General features: G+C 40.0%; 1 protein-coding gene across 2 annotated transcripts in view; it reads right to left on the bottom strand.

Annotated features, from left to right (window-relative positions):
• Nucleotides 1-2569: 2569 nt before the first annotated feature.
• The window catches only part of RTN1 (reticulon 1), a 156712-nt gene continuing 142378 nt past the window's right edge, over nt 2570-16903 (bottom strand). For both annotated transcript variants that reach the window (XM_011989572.1, XM_011989573.1), the window contains 6 exons: nt 13887-14094; nt 11945-12083; nt 10405-10474; nt 9711-9757; nt 9565-9623; nt 2570-3371 (listed from right to left, as the gene is read on the bottom strand). In XM_011989572.1, the coding sequence (XP_011844962.1) occupies nt 3329-3371; nt 9565-9623; nt 9711-9757; nt 10405-10474; nt 11945-12083; nt 13887-14094 (566 nt within the window). In that variant the 3' untranslated portion in view covers nt 2570-3328. The remainder of the gene's footprint in view (nt 3372-9564; nt 9624-9710; nt 9758-10404; nt 10475-11944; nt 12084-13886; nt 14095-16903) is intronic.

Genomic DNA, 16903 nt, shown 5'->3' with positions numbered 1-16903 from the left:
CTTGGGAGGCTGAGGCAGGAGAATCACTTGAATCCGGGAGGTGGAGGTTGCAGTGAGCTGAGATTGCACCACTTCACTCCAGCCTGAGAGTTTCAAAAACAAAAACAAAAACAAAAAAAACCAAAAACCCAGATTTTGGTACTTTGGTAGAGCAACCCTAGGAAACTAACATGGGTGGGGAAAGAGCAGAGGATATAGAAACTGTCGTGCTTTATCCATTAGAATACTGCAGCTTCTTCACCTGCTCCGACTGCCTTCACTCATCCATATATGGACTCTAAGAATTTTCTACTGTTCACAGCTTTCAGAATCACCTCACTCACTCTGGGTTTTCCAGGGGCTCTGCCCTTGGTCCTCTTCTCATCTGTTCACATTACTTCCATCATCTTGAATATCACCTGGGCTGATGCTCCCTGTAGAAACAGAGTATAATGTGCCCCATGTTCCATTTGTGAAAAATCTACATCCATACCTATCATTTTGTAAGCCTGGAGTTTCCTTAGGAATCTTCTCCACCACTGCCAGCAAAGAGAGTTCCTAATTAGACTTCCTAATGAGCAGCTGCCTGTGAAAGGAATCCTGGGTCTACAGTATGGGGACAATGCTGCAGATACAGATATTGAAGATTAATTATATACAATAAAGCCATGTAGAAGAAACTTTGTCTAAAAGGTTGGAGGCTGAAAAACATAAAGAAAAAAGAAAACCCTCTTCTAAATCTAGTAACCATTAAAAAAAAAAACTCAGCTTACTAACTTCCTTCCCCAAATCATCTCTTCTGGGCTCTGTCCTGGAAAATGGCATTGCACCCTGCTGATCAGCGAGTCTTAGTGCTGGGCTAGGGTGAGGCAACTGAGCTTCCTTGGGTGCAAAATTCAAGGAGGAACTCATGCTCAAGGCCAGCTTTCATCTTGAAGCCCCACAGCTAGTTGGTTACCAGCTCCAGTCCAATCTCCCTCCACACCATCTGTTAGCTGAACCTATCCATGGTGGGTGCTTGGCAGGGATGCTGGGTTAACATCAAGGATCAGGGACAGGTGAACATCTTTCTATTCTTTCTGTGGCTGTTCTAGTAAAGATCTGGGTCTTTTGGCACCCAGGTGGAGTTAGGTTACAATTATCACTCTATTCAACTAGCCTTCAGTATCTTGCACCTTTGTTGTGTGTATGTGACTCTCTGAGATGTAGAGAAAAAAGCCCAAACTCCTTGGCACAGGCATCCAAGTTTCTTCCCATTGTGATCTCAACCCACCTTTTCAGCCTTATCTGGCACCATCATTCCCACCCCAAGAACTTTACAACCCATCTAAGCTTGTTTAACTCACCATTCTCTGCATATGTCTCACACTCCACATCTTGGCACTTTAGCTCATGTTCTTTCTTTATCCGAGTTGGACCGTCTTCATCTGGCAAAAACCAAACCAGGACCCGGCTCTGAAATTCACCGCCCCTGAGAATCTTCTGTTGCTCAAACCCTGCATCATGGCTTGTTTTTTTTTTGGAGACAAAGTCTTACTCTGTTGCCCAGGCTGGAGTACAGTGGTGCGATCTCAGCTCACTGCAACCTCTGCCTACCAGTTTCAAGCGATTCTCCTGCCTCAGCCTCCTAAGTAGCTGGGATTACAGGCAGGTGCCACCACACCCAGCTAATTTTTGTATTTTTAGTAGAGATGCAGTTTCACCATGTTGATCAGGCTGGTCTTGAACTCCTGACCTCGTGATCCGCCCGCCTCGGCCTCCCAAAGTGCTGGGATTACAGGCGTGAGCCACCGTGCCTGGCCCGTGGCTCTTGTTTTATGCTACCCTTTGCTTAGTTAGCATTTCCACATAGCCACCTGCCCTCTCCCCCAGCACAGTGACGAGAGTTTCTGGCTGCTGGCACAGTGCCAAGTGATCCTTGTAACCTTCACACCACTTTGCACAGAAGGATAACCCCACAAATATTCACTGAACCCATGTGTAAAACTGGTAAAAGGCAGCTTTTTATAAGCAATCATTCCTTTTTTTCTCCAACTGCTACTCCTTTCATTCACTTCTACCTCTTTGTCTTTGACATTTGATTGTAGCAGTGAAACAAAATATGCAATTGGACTTGTACAAAAAGCGGTGAGGAATTATTAGAAGACTTCACATGGTGAGGGCAGGAATTATCATCTCTCTTATTCACAGCCCCATTCTTAGTGCTTGGCACACAGTCAGTGCTTAATAAGTAATTACTAAAAGGGTGAGTTCATGGCAATTACAATTGTTTTTGCCCGTGTTTTGTTGCCTATTGCTGTACAGTTTATGTAAGAATTTATATCACTTTCAAGTTTTTTAAAACGATCTTAAATATCTGCATCCACCCCACAAAGTACAATGTGAAGAGTGATTGACAGTTTACCACTTTTCAGTTTTCTATTAATGACCCAGAAAAACCATAAGCCAGGTTGGGGTTTGACTCCACAGTCCTGGAGAGAAATAAGGTGAGCACTTGCTCTCAGCCCTCCCAGAATGTCATTGAGTGACTTCGTCACTTCGAGCTTTTGTGTTTTCTGGTGGGACCATGCATGAGAAGAGAGGGAGAACGTTCTACATTTAGTAACATTTATTTATGCATTCAGTATCAAGTACATAAGTGCAAATATCCAGAGTCCGTAACTGAATCCATTAGGAACTACAGAGAAAGTAATACAAATTGTAATAAAGTTAACATGCTGGTACTTTTTAGTAACCATACATGTAAATCAGCCCACCAATCCCATACAACAAAACTACGGCATGTTTGTTTTGGGTTTATTCATTTATTTAATTATTTTAAGTTATACAAAACTGATTACCATAAGTACGGTTGACTGTTTTTATTTTTACGTTGTGTGTGTTGGAAAAATGCTAAAACATCAGTCTACAATTCTATATATTGTTATTAAAGATTAATCCAACCAGCAACCCAAGGACATATAAGCGATTTCCACTATTGCATCAGAGCACTCGGCAGGAAAGGCCTAGCCACAGGGAACGTTAGAAGCTACAGAAGCATTGCAGAGAAGAGAAGAACACCGAAGAGGGAAAGAGAACTTGGGCTCTCACCATCATGCACTTTTTTTAGCAACACAAAATTAAAAACCACATCTAATACACTTCTCTCTATACTTTAGTGGTTGACACAAGTGACTCAAATATCCTAAGATACAAGGAACAGCCTAAAAACAGCTGTTTTAAGGTTTGTCTCTAAGATTATGGTACTGGGGGGAGGAGGGGAACAATCAATTTGCAGTAACGAGTAAGAAGAGAGCTGTTACCACTCCAGACATTCCTGTTTGTGTCCAGTCCCCGGTGGGAAATCAGTTTACTCAGCATGCCTCTTAGCGCCTGGGATTTTAGCCTGAATCCTAAAAAGACAATATCAAAATCACAAGTGTTATTAATGAAATCATTTTATGTGTTGTTGCTTTAATTAGCTAAGTGACCAAAGAGCTTAGTATTCCAGAAGATATTATAGTCTTTATGTATGTACATCTGTAAATACTCTTGTATAAAGCAGTAAGAAGGAAGTAAAAACTGGATAATGAAAATAACGACAACAAAAAAGAGAATTGGAAGAAAGCCACATATTTTAGATCTTTTTAGGTGGATGAACATATTGACTTATTTCAGGATTACAGAAGCTATGATATAGTTAGGGTGATTATTTATCCCCCATCTGGGGCACTTCAGAAAGAGAGAGAAAGTGCTATTACTGACCATGCCAGGAAGATGAGCATAACTAGGAATGGTTATATAACTAGGGATGTAATCTGTTCCTATGTCGGACATAGGAAAAGAAACCTATGTTCACCCTCAGAGTAGTCTAAGTACCCACAACTAGAATTTAAAAACCTGGGTCCTAGTCTCAGCTATTCTATTAATTAGCTATGTGGCATCTGGCAAGCTAAGGGACTTTCCTGGTCCTAAACACTCATCATTAAAATGTGGGCATAGACTAGCTATCTCCAGGGTCCTGAAATTCTGTGATGCTCACAGTGTAGCAGCATGACTTTAGGACAGGTTTACACTGGAAGTGTTTTGTTAATTTGAAGAGTTATGAGCTCATCGTGCAGAGCTCATTGTGCAGATTTTGATTGAGACCTCCCTCTGTGCCACGAGGTACCCTTCCATGTACTGGGATTCAGTGGTCAACAAAAGGGAAAAGATGCTTACTCTCGTGGAGTTTTCATTCCTGTAGGAATTGAGGAGACAGAAATAAACTAGAAGACAAGAGAAGTTCAGATGGTGATAACTGCTATAAAGAAAAACAAGGTGGTATGGCAGGCAGTGAGGGGCACAGTGGTAAGGTGGGCAGTACCTCCTTTAAATCCATTCATCTGAGAAACTGATCCTCAGAGGACAGGAAGGGGCCATCAGGCCAAGATCTGGATTTGAAGTGTTTCACGCAGAGGTAGTAACGAGTGCAGAGGCATCACAGAGAGGACAAGCTGGCAGCAAGGAATTGAGAAGCTCGTGTGCTTGGGGTATGGATAGGGGAGGTCTGAAAGGCAGACAGGGACCAGATGGTGGATATTGGAGTTTGTGAGATGTGGTAAGGAGTTTAGATTCTAACCTGTGTGATGGGAAGCCATTGATGAATTTAGGCAGGGGAGTGACGTGATCTGATTAATGTAAGAACATCATGATGGTGGCCGTGTGAAAAAAAAAATGGGGAAATGGGAGTAGAAGCAATGAATAGAGGGAGAGAAACCCACAGCAGTCCAAGTACCAGAAGGCATGCCTGGATTGTACGGTAGACATGGAAGTGAAGAGAGGGGAACAGTCTCAGGGTTAGTTTAGAGATGAGGCTGCAGGACCCACTTGATCTGTTCATGAACTGAATGTACAGGCTAGGATTAGAGGAAGAGTAATCAAGGAAGTTTCTTTGGTTTTTGGCCTGAGGAACCAGGTGAAAATGCCATTTACCAAGATGGTGATGACCGAAGGAAATACAAGTTCTGGGGTAAGATTGCAAGATGTGTGGCTAAGTGAATCTGAAAGGTCTATGAGACACTTTAGAGAAACCTTACATAAATAAGCAGATAGATCTGGTGCTTAGTTGAAGAGGTCTGGGCTGGAGACACAAGTTTGGAGCCGTAGACATGAGATAACCTTTGGGGTCACAGGACCAGAAGGGCGGTGGACAAGAGGAGGAGAAGCCAGGAGAGGACACGTGCAATGGTGGCCGTCTAACTTCTATTTGAATACTTGAATGAATGTCAGAGTACTCACTCCTTCATGGGGCAGATGGCAACTCTAATCATTACTCTTTCCCCCATATTTCAATCAAATCTCAGAACTTCTAAAATTTCCATTCAGTGCTCTTGAGAGAAAAAGAGAAATCCTACTCTTTTTACAATGTTAGACCTCCAAGTATTTGAGAATGGCTATGGTGTCCTTTTAAAGTCATCTCTTTTCCAGGGTAATCATCCCCAGCAAAGTTTACTCTTCACTGCCCATTAACTATCACATTTCTAATACCCTGGTCATCTTTGGGGCATTACTCCAATGTATTAATGCATCTGTTAAAATGTCCAACCCTGAAACTGAACACAGATATGGGATGGCTAATGTGGAATATAATATGACTGTTGCCTCTGTTGATTTAGACTTTGTACTCCTACTAATAACAACTCAACTTGCATTGATTTTTTAAAGATGCTTCAGCACATCATTGACTCACATTTGGCTGTGACCAATCAAGCAATTAAAAACCCCTGAGGTATTTTTCACATACACACTTATTGTTACCCTCTCTCATCTATCCCTCCCCGCATTCTATAGCTGTAAGTTGACTTTTTAGAAACCTAAATGTAGGACTTTACTTTCCTTATTAATTTCATTTTATTGATTTCAATTCAGCATTCTTGTTTACTCAAGATCCCTTGATTCATTTTGAATCTTGAGCTTGCCATCTTCTGAATTTGCTTTGGCTTCAAACTGTACATCATCTGGAACTTTGACAAAGATAATTGATTTGTCCTCACATAGTCATGAGAAGTAATGGGGTTGAAAATAATGGGATCAAAGGCAGAGCCGTGTGTCACATACCTTGCTCCAGACACATATTTGATGGATTAATGAACATCTTTAGGGTCTACTATTTCAACCTTCTAGAATTCTACCATCTGTGCTGTCATCTGGATCATACATCTCCATGTTTTTCCACAAGGACACCAAGAAGACTTGTTGACTACCCGCACTAAAATCAGAATACTCACTGGCTAGGGAAGTCCATTTCATCTCAGGGTTTAGTGAACATACAATGATCTGTTCTGAATAACTACAGTTTTACTAATTCATTCTGGATTTTTGCTTGAAATCAGGCCTTCAATTTATCAAATATAACATCTAGAATCTTTCTTCTCATTTGCAGATCATGACAGCTCCTTTCCAATTTTAGTTTTCAGGATGTCCTTTATTCCATGAGATTTACCAAAGGTCACCAAGAGGGCTTCTAGGTAAAATTACAAGCTATTTTGTCATCTAAAATATAACTCATCTAGACATAGGGAATTGTATAAACTTAAAGCAGATTTCTTATTATGGTCTCACTTACTCAAAGCTTTAATTTCCTCTACAGTGTTTATTTTGCCTTTTGAAATTTGAGGCATTTTTCCTTATTTTCAAAACTCTAAGAAGTGTTATTATGTATTATTAACCCCCCATTTTAAGCTGGAAAACTGAGACAAACAAAGGTGAAATGACCTAGACAGGGTCACTCAGTATGGAGGAGAGGGTGGTCCTGGGGTCTACTGGCCCAGTCTGGGACTGTCCTCTACCTCCAAGCCCCATTAACTGATCTCTAAGCAGTAACAGGATGATGATGATGACAATGAGGGTTTCCAACATCTAAGTAAGAATACTTTACAGACATTACTTCATTTGATCACCACGAACCCTGTGAGGTATTAACAATTCCAATTTACAGATAAGGAAATAGGCTCATAGAGTCAAATAACATTTATGATGAGCTCATACAGCTAAAAATGCCAGAAATGGACTCGGTCTATCTGATTCTAACAATCATGCTCTTAACTGTTCCACTAAAATGGTGTAAGTTCTTTCACTGGAATTATTCTAAGGTAGAATTAGAATTTCAGAGTTTGAAGAGGCCTTAGAGTTAAGAACCCACCAATAAATTTCCTTCAAAATGTAGTGCCAGGCAAAACAGGTTATTTTGAAGAATTGTTATTTCCTCCTTTCTGATAGATAGGAAGAACCATGTAACTTGCCTAGTTTCTCTTTTTGTCCTAGCTACCAGGAAGTTAAGAGCCAACTCTGCCTGAAGCTCAATTACAGAAGCCATATTAGTCATAGCTAACATTTCCTTTCCATTCTTTTTCACAGCATTGATTTCCAATTGTAACTTAACAAGTACGTTGTATATACTTTATATTCTCTGCCATCTCTCTTTTTCCTCCATTTTAACCAGGCCATGCCCTTGTCACTTTTGTTTGAATTATGATAACCTCCTAGCTGATGGCCACATCTCTAGTCTCTCCCCTCTCCAATTCTTTTCTCACTAGACTGCCATAGTGATCTTTAAAAAACTGATGACCTCAATCCCCTGCTTAAAAACATCAAGGGCTGGCCATTTTCTGCTGGGTTGGAGTTACAACTCCACAGAGCATTCACCACCTGGCCTCAGCCTCTCTTCCTACATTCTTTCCAGGAAAGAATGTAGTCTAACCTAGAGAGGGGAGAGACTTACATTTTCATGCTTCTCTGTCTTTGCTTTATTACCTCTTCCTCTTGCAACGTCTTTCCCTTTATCATCCACGTAATGATTGTTTACCCATCCTTCAAGGCCCAGGTCGAATGCCACCTTATCTTAATGGTTTTCCACTATCCCATCCAGGAAGGAACAATTGTTTCCTCATCTCTCCAACTTTAGTATTTCATATAGCTCTACTGTACTTATTGTACTTATTATATTTTATTATAATTATTTCTGTATAATTTTGTCTGCACCACTGGGCTAAGAGCTCTTTTAGGGCTGAGATCATTTCATTTATCTTTATACCCTCTGTACCTGTCATATGAAGTGTCCAGAACATAACAGGTACTCTCCTGTTTTTGGACTAAACCAACAAACCAATTGAAAAAGTAATAGGTGTGATTTGTGATCCCCAAACTAAGTATTAGACAACGTAGGTCTAGAACTTCTGTCTTCCAGTTTCCGAACTCCTATTCTGGTGTTCTTTGCTATAGTTTATGAATACAGTTCTAGCTGCCAAAAAGTCACCTGGAGAGTTCATTAAAATATAAATTCCAGGTTACCAATCCTAGAAATTTTAATTCTATAGGTCTGTGTGGAGTCTTAGAATTCATATTTTTAAACAGGCTCCTCAGGTTTGGGTACCACCAAGTCTCATACTGTGCTATGCTACCATTTCTTAATACAACATAAAATGATTATTTTATGCTTAATGTGTTGATTTTCATTAGGTATTGGTTACACCTGGGTCCAAGCTCATAAGTTCAGGGATTTTGAAATGTGTCGCAGATCTCTCAAAGATCCAAATTCAACATAGAATCCTATGAGTTCCCAATGACTTTAAGAGGAAAAATGTAAATAATACACAGTAAAAAACAAGTTTATAAACTTCAGAGAGAACTGAAGCACATCACATATAATCTAATAGCAGAGGAACTTTAATGTGATTAGTCTTTCTTATTTTGTTATTACACATCTTTAATTACCTAAAATGCCTCTCTCTAAATCTGACCCTCACCTAGGTCCAGCCACATTATTATCAGATAATTAGATAGAGTTTTTGTGAAAAAGTCTAGTCCTTTGGTGACATATATTTGTAGCTAAAGATTAGGCTAGCTTTTTAATAAAATAAAATATTGAATAAAAATTCAATATAAGAGCTATCACTTTAGTTGACTATATACCTAAAAATAGTATGTAAGAATTAGGGAAAACTCCTAAGTTTAATGACCACGTTAGCTGTGGAGATATAAAACTGAAATCTCTATCTCCTAATATATAAGGGAGCCATAAAGTAAGGCTTAAGACTCAGGTTTAAAAAGCAGTGGTATTACACACATACACACAGTTGTTGAGTTAAAATGCTGTGATGTACTTAGTTGGCAAACATTTTATGTATTTTAAAGTTTTAAAAATAATTCAAAGTTTTAAAAGTAATTTTAATGATTTTAAAAATTAGGGCTATTCATTGTTTAAAAGATTAAAAATGTTAACTTAATTATTTTTATTTGAATTAAACTGTTAATTTTACTTTTTTGAATCAAGTTTCCTTCTTTCCTCCAGTGCATCTTGTTCTTGTACATGGGCCAGTCCTTAGAGGTTAATATCATTCATTCATTAAAACTTACTATGAAACCTGAAATAAACCACTTGGTTTTATTTAATTGAGAGTTAAAAATCTTATGCTTATTTTCTAAAATAATATAATTGAGAAGAGAATGAATATATGACTCTAGTAAGTGAATGATCATAAATCAATCTATAATTTTACTATCTTCTCATTACCCCTACCCTAATCCACGAGTCTCTCTTTTTATGCATTGCACTATGTGACTTACTTTGCCACAACAGCATTTATGTGAGTCCTCACAAGTCCCAGATATTGGTCAATCTGTGCCTACACAAAGAAAAAAAAATAATGAGCACATCCAAAGATGATGAGGTGAAAATTTAATGTCATTGTTTGACATCACATAGAACTTACCTGGTGCTTAACATACACTACAGGTAGAGTAAACATTGAAACCACAGCTGGGATGAAAAACAAATATAGTATTAAATTCTGAGTTATCAATAAGATGCAAAGTTGGATTCTGAGTTATCAATAAGAATACATGTATAGACACATTTTAATATGGTTATATGATATTATAGAATTATTTGGAATATTCAGCATTTTATTTTATTTTTTATTTCCTATTTTGAAAAGCAATATCCAGCATTCTAGATAAAAGATGACAGGGCAGTTCATAGGGAAAATAAAATGACACTGAGCCCTGTACAGGTATTTTGTAATTATTCCTAGAATTAGGATACACTCTCCACTCCCAAGATGAAAATGAATCTCTATCCATAGCTGCCACTGTAAACAGATCCAAATACATACATATATATATACACACACATATATACATATATGTATATAAAAAATAAGCCAAAAAGAAGCCAGTTACGTTTGAAGAAAAAAAACCCTTTAGACTTAGGAATTCATTATTAGTGTATAATATATATTACACTCTTTAATTGAACTATGATGGTAAGAGAAGTGCTCTGCACGCAGGGATCTCTGGCATTTGTTCCTAGGAATCTCTTTAAACAAACAAAAAGCTTAGAGCCTAGGAAGCAGCGTTTTCACAGAGGGTGTGAAGGAAGGCATATACACTCTCATCTGCTCTTACCCATGAGCAGCAGGGTCAGGCCATTGAAAAGAGCGCCAACGTAGGTCAGGAGCCACATCAGGACTGCAAACTGAAGAACGAAAGCATTATCAGCGCTCCTAAAACCCTTCCTGACAAGTAAGAGTCTCATATCATTGACTTTTACTTAGAATTTGAATTTGAGTCAGAGTATATCATGATTTCAATAGTCAATGAAAGGCGTTGAAAGCTCATCACAGAATCAATGAAAGGGGATCCAATCCTTAGTTCTCTTGGAACCCTTTGGATCACTTTGTTATAAGGTTTGAGGGACTCAAGGAAATAATCTAGGCCAGGGGTCAGCAAGCTGTGGCCCTTGACCTGTATTTGCATAGGCCCACGAGTTAATAAAGGTTTCTACATTTTTAAATGTTCAAATAAAATCAAAACAAGAGTCATATTTTCTAATATATGAAATGATACTGAATCAAATTTTCAGTGTTCAGAAGTCTATGGGCACACAGTCAAGCCCTTCCTTTTTGTACTGTCTTTTTCTGCTTTTGTGCTACAATAGCAAAGTTGAAAAGGTACCACGGATGGTGTGGCTTGCAAAGCCTAAAATATCTACCATCTGTCTCTTTATGGACAAGGTTTGCTGACCCCTGTTCTGGCCCACAATTTTTACATTACAAATACAACCATGGCCTTAAAAGCACTAAGGTAAGTAATTACAATTGCCCTGGTATCTCTCTTCAGTCATTATATGGCAAGTCATTATTCCAGTCAGGCATTTTGAGGGTCAAAACCACATTTTTCACTTTTTCTTCTGCCCTTCTTTGAACAGTTACCAGACAGCTCCCAGTACAAGCGCCTGCCAGGGTGTGTATGAAGTGCTGTGGGAGTACAGAAACTTTACAACTACCTTGCCTAGGCTTCCCCAGTTCTGCTTATGGCCGTGCCGAATCACGATTGACTAACTTTGATTCTACACGTAAGTCACCAGGAGGCCAAAGCAACTTGTTCAAAGGAACCCAGCAAATTCAGTGAGAGCCCCAGGTGTCCCTGATCCTTATCAAGTGAGGGGCTGGGCATACCTCTACCCTTCAGATGGCTCAGCCTCACAGCTGTAACTATGTAAGCACACTTGGAGGTCTTACTATTAATATTAATAGAATCTAGAGTTTCCTTCAGTGCAAAAGTATATATGGTTTTCGCATTCCCTATCTAGATTTTTTATCTCAATATTCATTTTGGGAAATTGTCGGAGGAACTAAAAATGGTTTAAGGAGAGAATCTGGTGTGTTTTAAAGACTATAGAGCTAGAAGCTATGTGACCTGGGTTGATTCCAGCTCTGCCAGTGACTCACTGGGCAACCCTGGACAAATGTCTGAGCCACATTTTCATCACTGGTGCAATGAAGGGATTAGACTGGTTCATGGTGCCATACAACTGGAGGTCTTCTGACTCTAGAATATAATTAGCACTTGCTTTTTATTCTTCTTGAGGTAGCAGTTTATAATACTACACCTTTAGGGAAAATAACAGTCAAGACTGTAAAGTGAACAGTTTAAGCAACTATACTTTTAAGGAATCCACCAGGTCCTGGACAAGGAAGAGCCTCCTCAGTTCCTTAAGTGTGCTGTTCACGTAGAACTGCAGGCAGTCCGTGTACTTCTGAATCTGCTCCTGAGAAAGGGTGATCTCAAGCTCCAAGTAGGCCCTGTCAACAAACCATCCCCACAGAGAATTCCATCAGAGCGAATCATGAGACAGGCTTCCAAACCCCAGTAACAGCTAAGCATTCCTACTCTTACTCTGAGGGTGAGGGCGGGTGTCATCTCTGGGGGGTTATGCCAGCCAGTGAGGGCCACAGGGCACCATACACACCTGTTTCCAGTGCACTGGGAACACAGAAAGCATGGTTCTCAGTGGAGCATTGTGACTGTTTCTGGCTACCTAAGACACAGCATGGGTGGGCTGAAAATTCAGAGAAACCAGCTGGGACCAGAGAAAAAAGTCAGTGTCAAACCAGCTCTTTTGCTGAATTCTGCATACATGACTTCATGGAGATAAATTATCTTTTTTTAAGTAGTTGAGATAGCCCCAAATCCTAGCTGCCAACTGTTCCTCATCAGAACTCTAAGAATTCAAGTTTAAATTCTGGGATTTACTTCCGGGTTTATAGAAAGAGCACTGAAAACTCAAGTGACCCGGGCCATATTAAAATACTCATGCATTCTACTGAGTGGTGTTTTTAGTAATGACATTTTTCATTAGTTCAAATGGTTAAATTTAACTCTTGAGTGGGAAAAACACGTAAAATACAAATATATAAAAATCATCCCAGCTTAAGCCTCCTCTGCTTGACCAGCTCCTCTACAAATGTCCATCCTTCCTCTCTCCTTTCTTGCCTTCCCTCTGCTTTAAGAGAGCACCTGTTATCTACCTAGAGGATATTTCTGGAGTGCTTTAAGTGCTTATTTAACTCTGTGAATTGAGATTAAAAAGAGTAAAGCAGTATTTGCCTTGAGTTTTCAGGAGAGTTACGGACTGAATATGTCTTCCCCAAATTCATGTTGAAATCTTAACCTCCAATGTGATAGTGTTAACAGGTGGGAGCTTGGGGAGATGATTATATTATAAGCACACACCCCTCATAAATGGGATTAGTGCCCTTAGAAAAGAGGCCCAAGGGAGCTTGTTCACTCTGTCCCACAGTAAAAGTGAGGACACAGTGAGGACCTGGCAATCTGCAACCCAGATGAGGGCCCTCAACAGAACCCTACCCTGCTGGCATCTTGATCTGGGATTTCCCAGCCTCCAGAACTGTGAGAAATAGATTTCTGTTGTTTATAAGGCACTCTGTCTATGGTATTTTGTTATAGCAGCTGGCAGTGCTAACACCTCCCTCTGCCACATGTCATATATCCTCTTAGTTAGTAAATTGCCCTTTTATTTTCGTATTTCCTCCTCTTCAATGTGCATTCAAATCGGGTTCCCCAGTATAAAAATGTAGAGGAAGATACATGAGAAGATTGTTCATGAACCCTGCACCCCTGCCAGAAGGTTGGCCCTTTGGTGTTAAACTTCTAGAGAGAGCATGGAAATAAAGACCCAAATACCCTAGTTCTGGTTTCGTGCTATTTACTGGCCACCTGGCCTTGAGCATGTCATGTCACTTCTCAGAACCTCAGTGTTCCCACCTGTAAATAGGGATGAAAATGCCTGCTGTGCCTTTCTCACATTGCTGAGAGGATTAAGTAATTGTTGGATTATGATTACTGTTAGTAGTAAATACATATAAAAACTCAACAAAGCAATAAGTATTGGGATAAGAATAATTGAGTTTGTTTCAGAAATTCACCAGAAATGTTAGATATTCAAAGACGGGGTGTTAGGGGAGACTCTAAGAGGTCTTTTGGGTCTCAGAGAAACATGACTCAAGTGCACCTGTGAGCTGAAATAGAGGTGAGGGGAAAAGTCCCTGGTCACGGGGTGAGGGTTCCTCAGCCGAGGCACTCACTTGAAAGGGTGGCCCTCGTCGGTTTTCTGCACAGCTTGCAAAACAGATTTGTAGATGCGGAAACTGATGGTGGCTGAGAGTGCGGCCAGGGCCAGGTAGGCCACGACGCTCACCACACTGAACTGGGTCAGGGAAAAGAGCAGCAGCAGGAAACTCCCAAACACGATGCCCGTCTGCTTGATGTCCCGCCAGTACAGCAGGTCAATAGCTGCAGAAGGAGACACAAAGCACACCCGGCTGAGCTCCCGCAGTGCCATCACATGAACCACTGTGGCTCACTCCACCTAGCTGTGGTTGCTGTGGGTTCTTACCTGGCATTTGGATTCCTAAACACAAGTGAGCAGACACATGGCTATGCCAAGGGCACTTACTGTCATTCTACTTTGGTTTGGAAGAATCTTTTCCACCCTTGAGGATAATTCACAAATTCACATATAAGAAAAGACTATTGAATCTCCATTGACCATATTGCGATGGGTGTAGCTCCATGGGCTACACCAGCCATACAGTGGCCTGAATTATGTGGCTTTGAAACAAACTTGAAAATATAGAGGACTCTGGAAGTACCACTTCACTCCACTGAACTCCAGCCTGGGTGACAGGGTGAGACCCTGTCTCAAAAAAAAAAAAAAAAACGAAAACAAAAACAAAAACAAAAAACAAAAGAAAAAAAAGAGACCCTGGAGCTGACATGTGGATTAAACCATTTTGTTCAACATGGTTTGTTGCTTACATTCTGTGATTTAAAAATCTGAAATGCAGGCTTTAAAATCTACATTGCATCCATCATTCAGTTATTACCCTCTTTCAACTTAGAAACAAAAAATGGTTATAGGTAAAAAGGTAGTTATAGTGCTTCAAATGTCATGCAAAATGGAAATACTTTAAATATGCCAGTCCCAGGATATTAAAAAAAAGCATAAAACCCTTATTTAACTATGCAAATTTATTCTCCAACTGGGCATGTGACAAATGGTTTTTATAGAATGTTATGCCAATCAATTTTAAGGAAGAGAAATAAGATGCAAAATTCCCATCTCACAACCAAATGTAAGTGGTAGTGCTTTGTACTGCCAGCTTCACCTGCAGTGTACCTGCAGACACCTGGTTTACAGAATTATACTCCAGTCATTTGCTCATAGGAAGATAGAAGTGACCAGGTTGAAGAGAGCAGGGAGCTACTCCCATCTTACATGGTTGTGTAATTACCTTGAAAGAAAAGTATCGAAAAAGTCACACACCCTCATGACAATGCAAGGCAATAGAGGTTACGTAAGGAATTTTTGGAGAGTAAAGTACTAACCCTCTCTTTGGCCACAGACTTACCTCAGGCTGGCTGGAGAATAAATCAGGTCTAAAAGAGTCTCCTTCATAACAGGCTGAGGATAGTCCCAGTAATCTGAAGCCGGAGAGAGAATTCACTCCCCACAAACTCCCCACCCACCACCACTATCTGGTCCATCAGGGACATTAACTCAGAAAGACTCCAGTAGGCAGACCTTTGTTGGGCAAAATTTGTTCCCTTTCCTCTATAACAGTTCTGCCATTTAAGAAATAGAGAAGAGGCTCACAAGCATGTTTTGGGGATGAAACATATTTTTTTCTCTTCTGAGTAGGACTGGTCCTACAAACAGGTTTCCAGAGGCAAAAATAAAAAATAAAAAAGGGACTGTGCTCTAAAGCCTCTCTCTTCTCCCTATCCCAACCCCAGTGACACTGTCTGACCATTACAAATTCATTCCTTTGGCCTAACCGTTTTCCATCCTCAAAGTGATTGTTACCATCTTTTTTTTTTTTTTTTAAATGCAAAGATGCTAGAATAGAATAATGCACTAAAGATTTGCTTGTCCTTAACAACAAAATATGAATGAGTTCACCAAATGATTTTTCTTTTAGAAGAGTTTGTTTAGAATGAAGCACCAAAAGCTATAATCCTTTTCAGGTGGGGAAGAGGGATCTTTTGGAAGACATAATCTGCAATAAACCCTGGAACTCTGAGTGTAGAGGGCAGAGTGGGAGAACAGGGGCTCTCCACAGAAGTCCAGCGGCTCCTGGGTTGAATGGATTGGGGAAAATAAATTGGGGTAAGCCTAGGCTAAAGGTCTAAAGCCTGGGCAGCAGGGCTGAAGGTCTTTGAGGGTCCAGGGCCTCCAGGTATTCACTCTCTTTGTGCAGGGGAGGGGTAAAGGGGAATTAAAAGGAAACTAAAGCATCCACCACTAACTGAAATGTTACCTCTTACACATCTGTTTTCATATATTGAGCAGGAACTAAGTGCCAGGCTTTGTGCTGGGTGGTGGGGATATAAAAATAAGTGAATTATACAAAACAAACACACACTCACACAAATGGATAAGAAATAAATGGTAATCTGTTTTATGATGCCCATACACATTTGGAAACAAATACATTATAAGACAGCATGATGTGTGCTGAAGGGGGCACTCCTTAGTGTGAAGGAAGATGCTTACCCACTTGTGAGATGTGAAGGGGCTCAGAAGAGCCTGAAAGGAGTTTTCAGACAAAGAGAAGATAAAATTTGCTATTTTCAAGTGAATCCCCTCTGAATGAATTGTTTTATACCTGGTAGAAATGGCATGCCCTCTAGGGAAGCCTCCTAAATCTCCAACCACGAGGCCACCTGCTCAAGAAGTCTGTGAATGCCAGGCACTTCATGGACTTTCCTTGAAGAAACTGTGGGCAGAAAGCATTAGCTAAGTAACATGAGTTTGGTGTAGAGTCATCTCTTAGCAGGTTTTTCAATTGCTTGCTAAGACTGCAGGAGGTTTCTAAGAAGCAGGTTAACAAAAGGACTGTTATCTTGAAACAATAGGCTGTTGATTCTGGATACTTTGTAACAAGATTATCTATTTACATTGATTCTGAAATGTTCAAAGCACTTTCATATGTTATCTCACTGAAACCTCAAAATAAACTCCATTACATAGGTATGTAACAGGTGAGGAAACTAAACCTTTAGAAACTTGTAAAACCACGTTTGCAAAATTATGACTGAG

The sequence above is a fragment of the Mandrillus leucophaeus genome, unplaced genomic scaffold, assembly GCF_000951045.1.
Source record: "Mandrillus leucophaeus isolate KB7577 unplaced genomic scaffold, Mleu.le_1.0 Scaffold359, whole genome shotgun sequence".
NCBI lineage: Eukaryota > Metazoa > Chordata > Mammalia > Primates > Cercopithecidae > Mandrillus > Mandrillus leucophaeus.
This window is presented reverse-complemented; position numbering and strand designations above follow the sequence as displayed.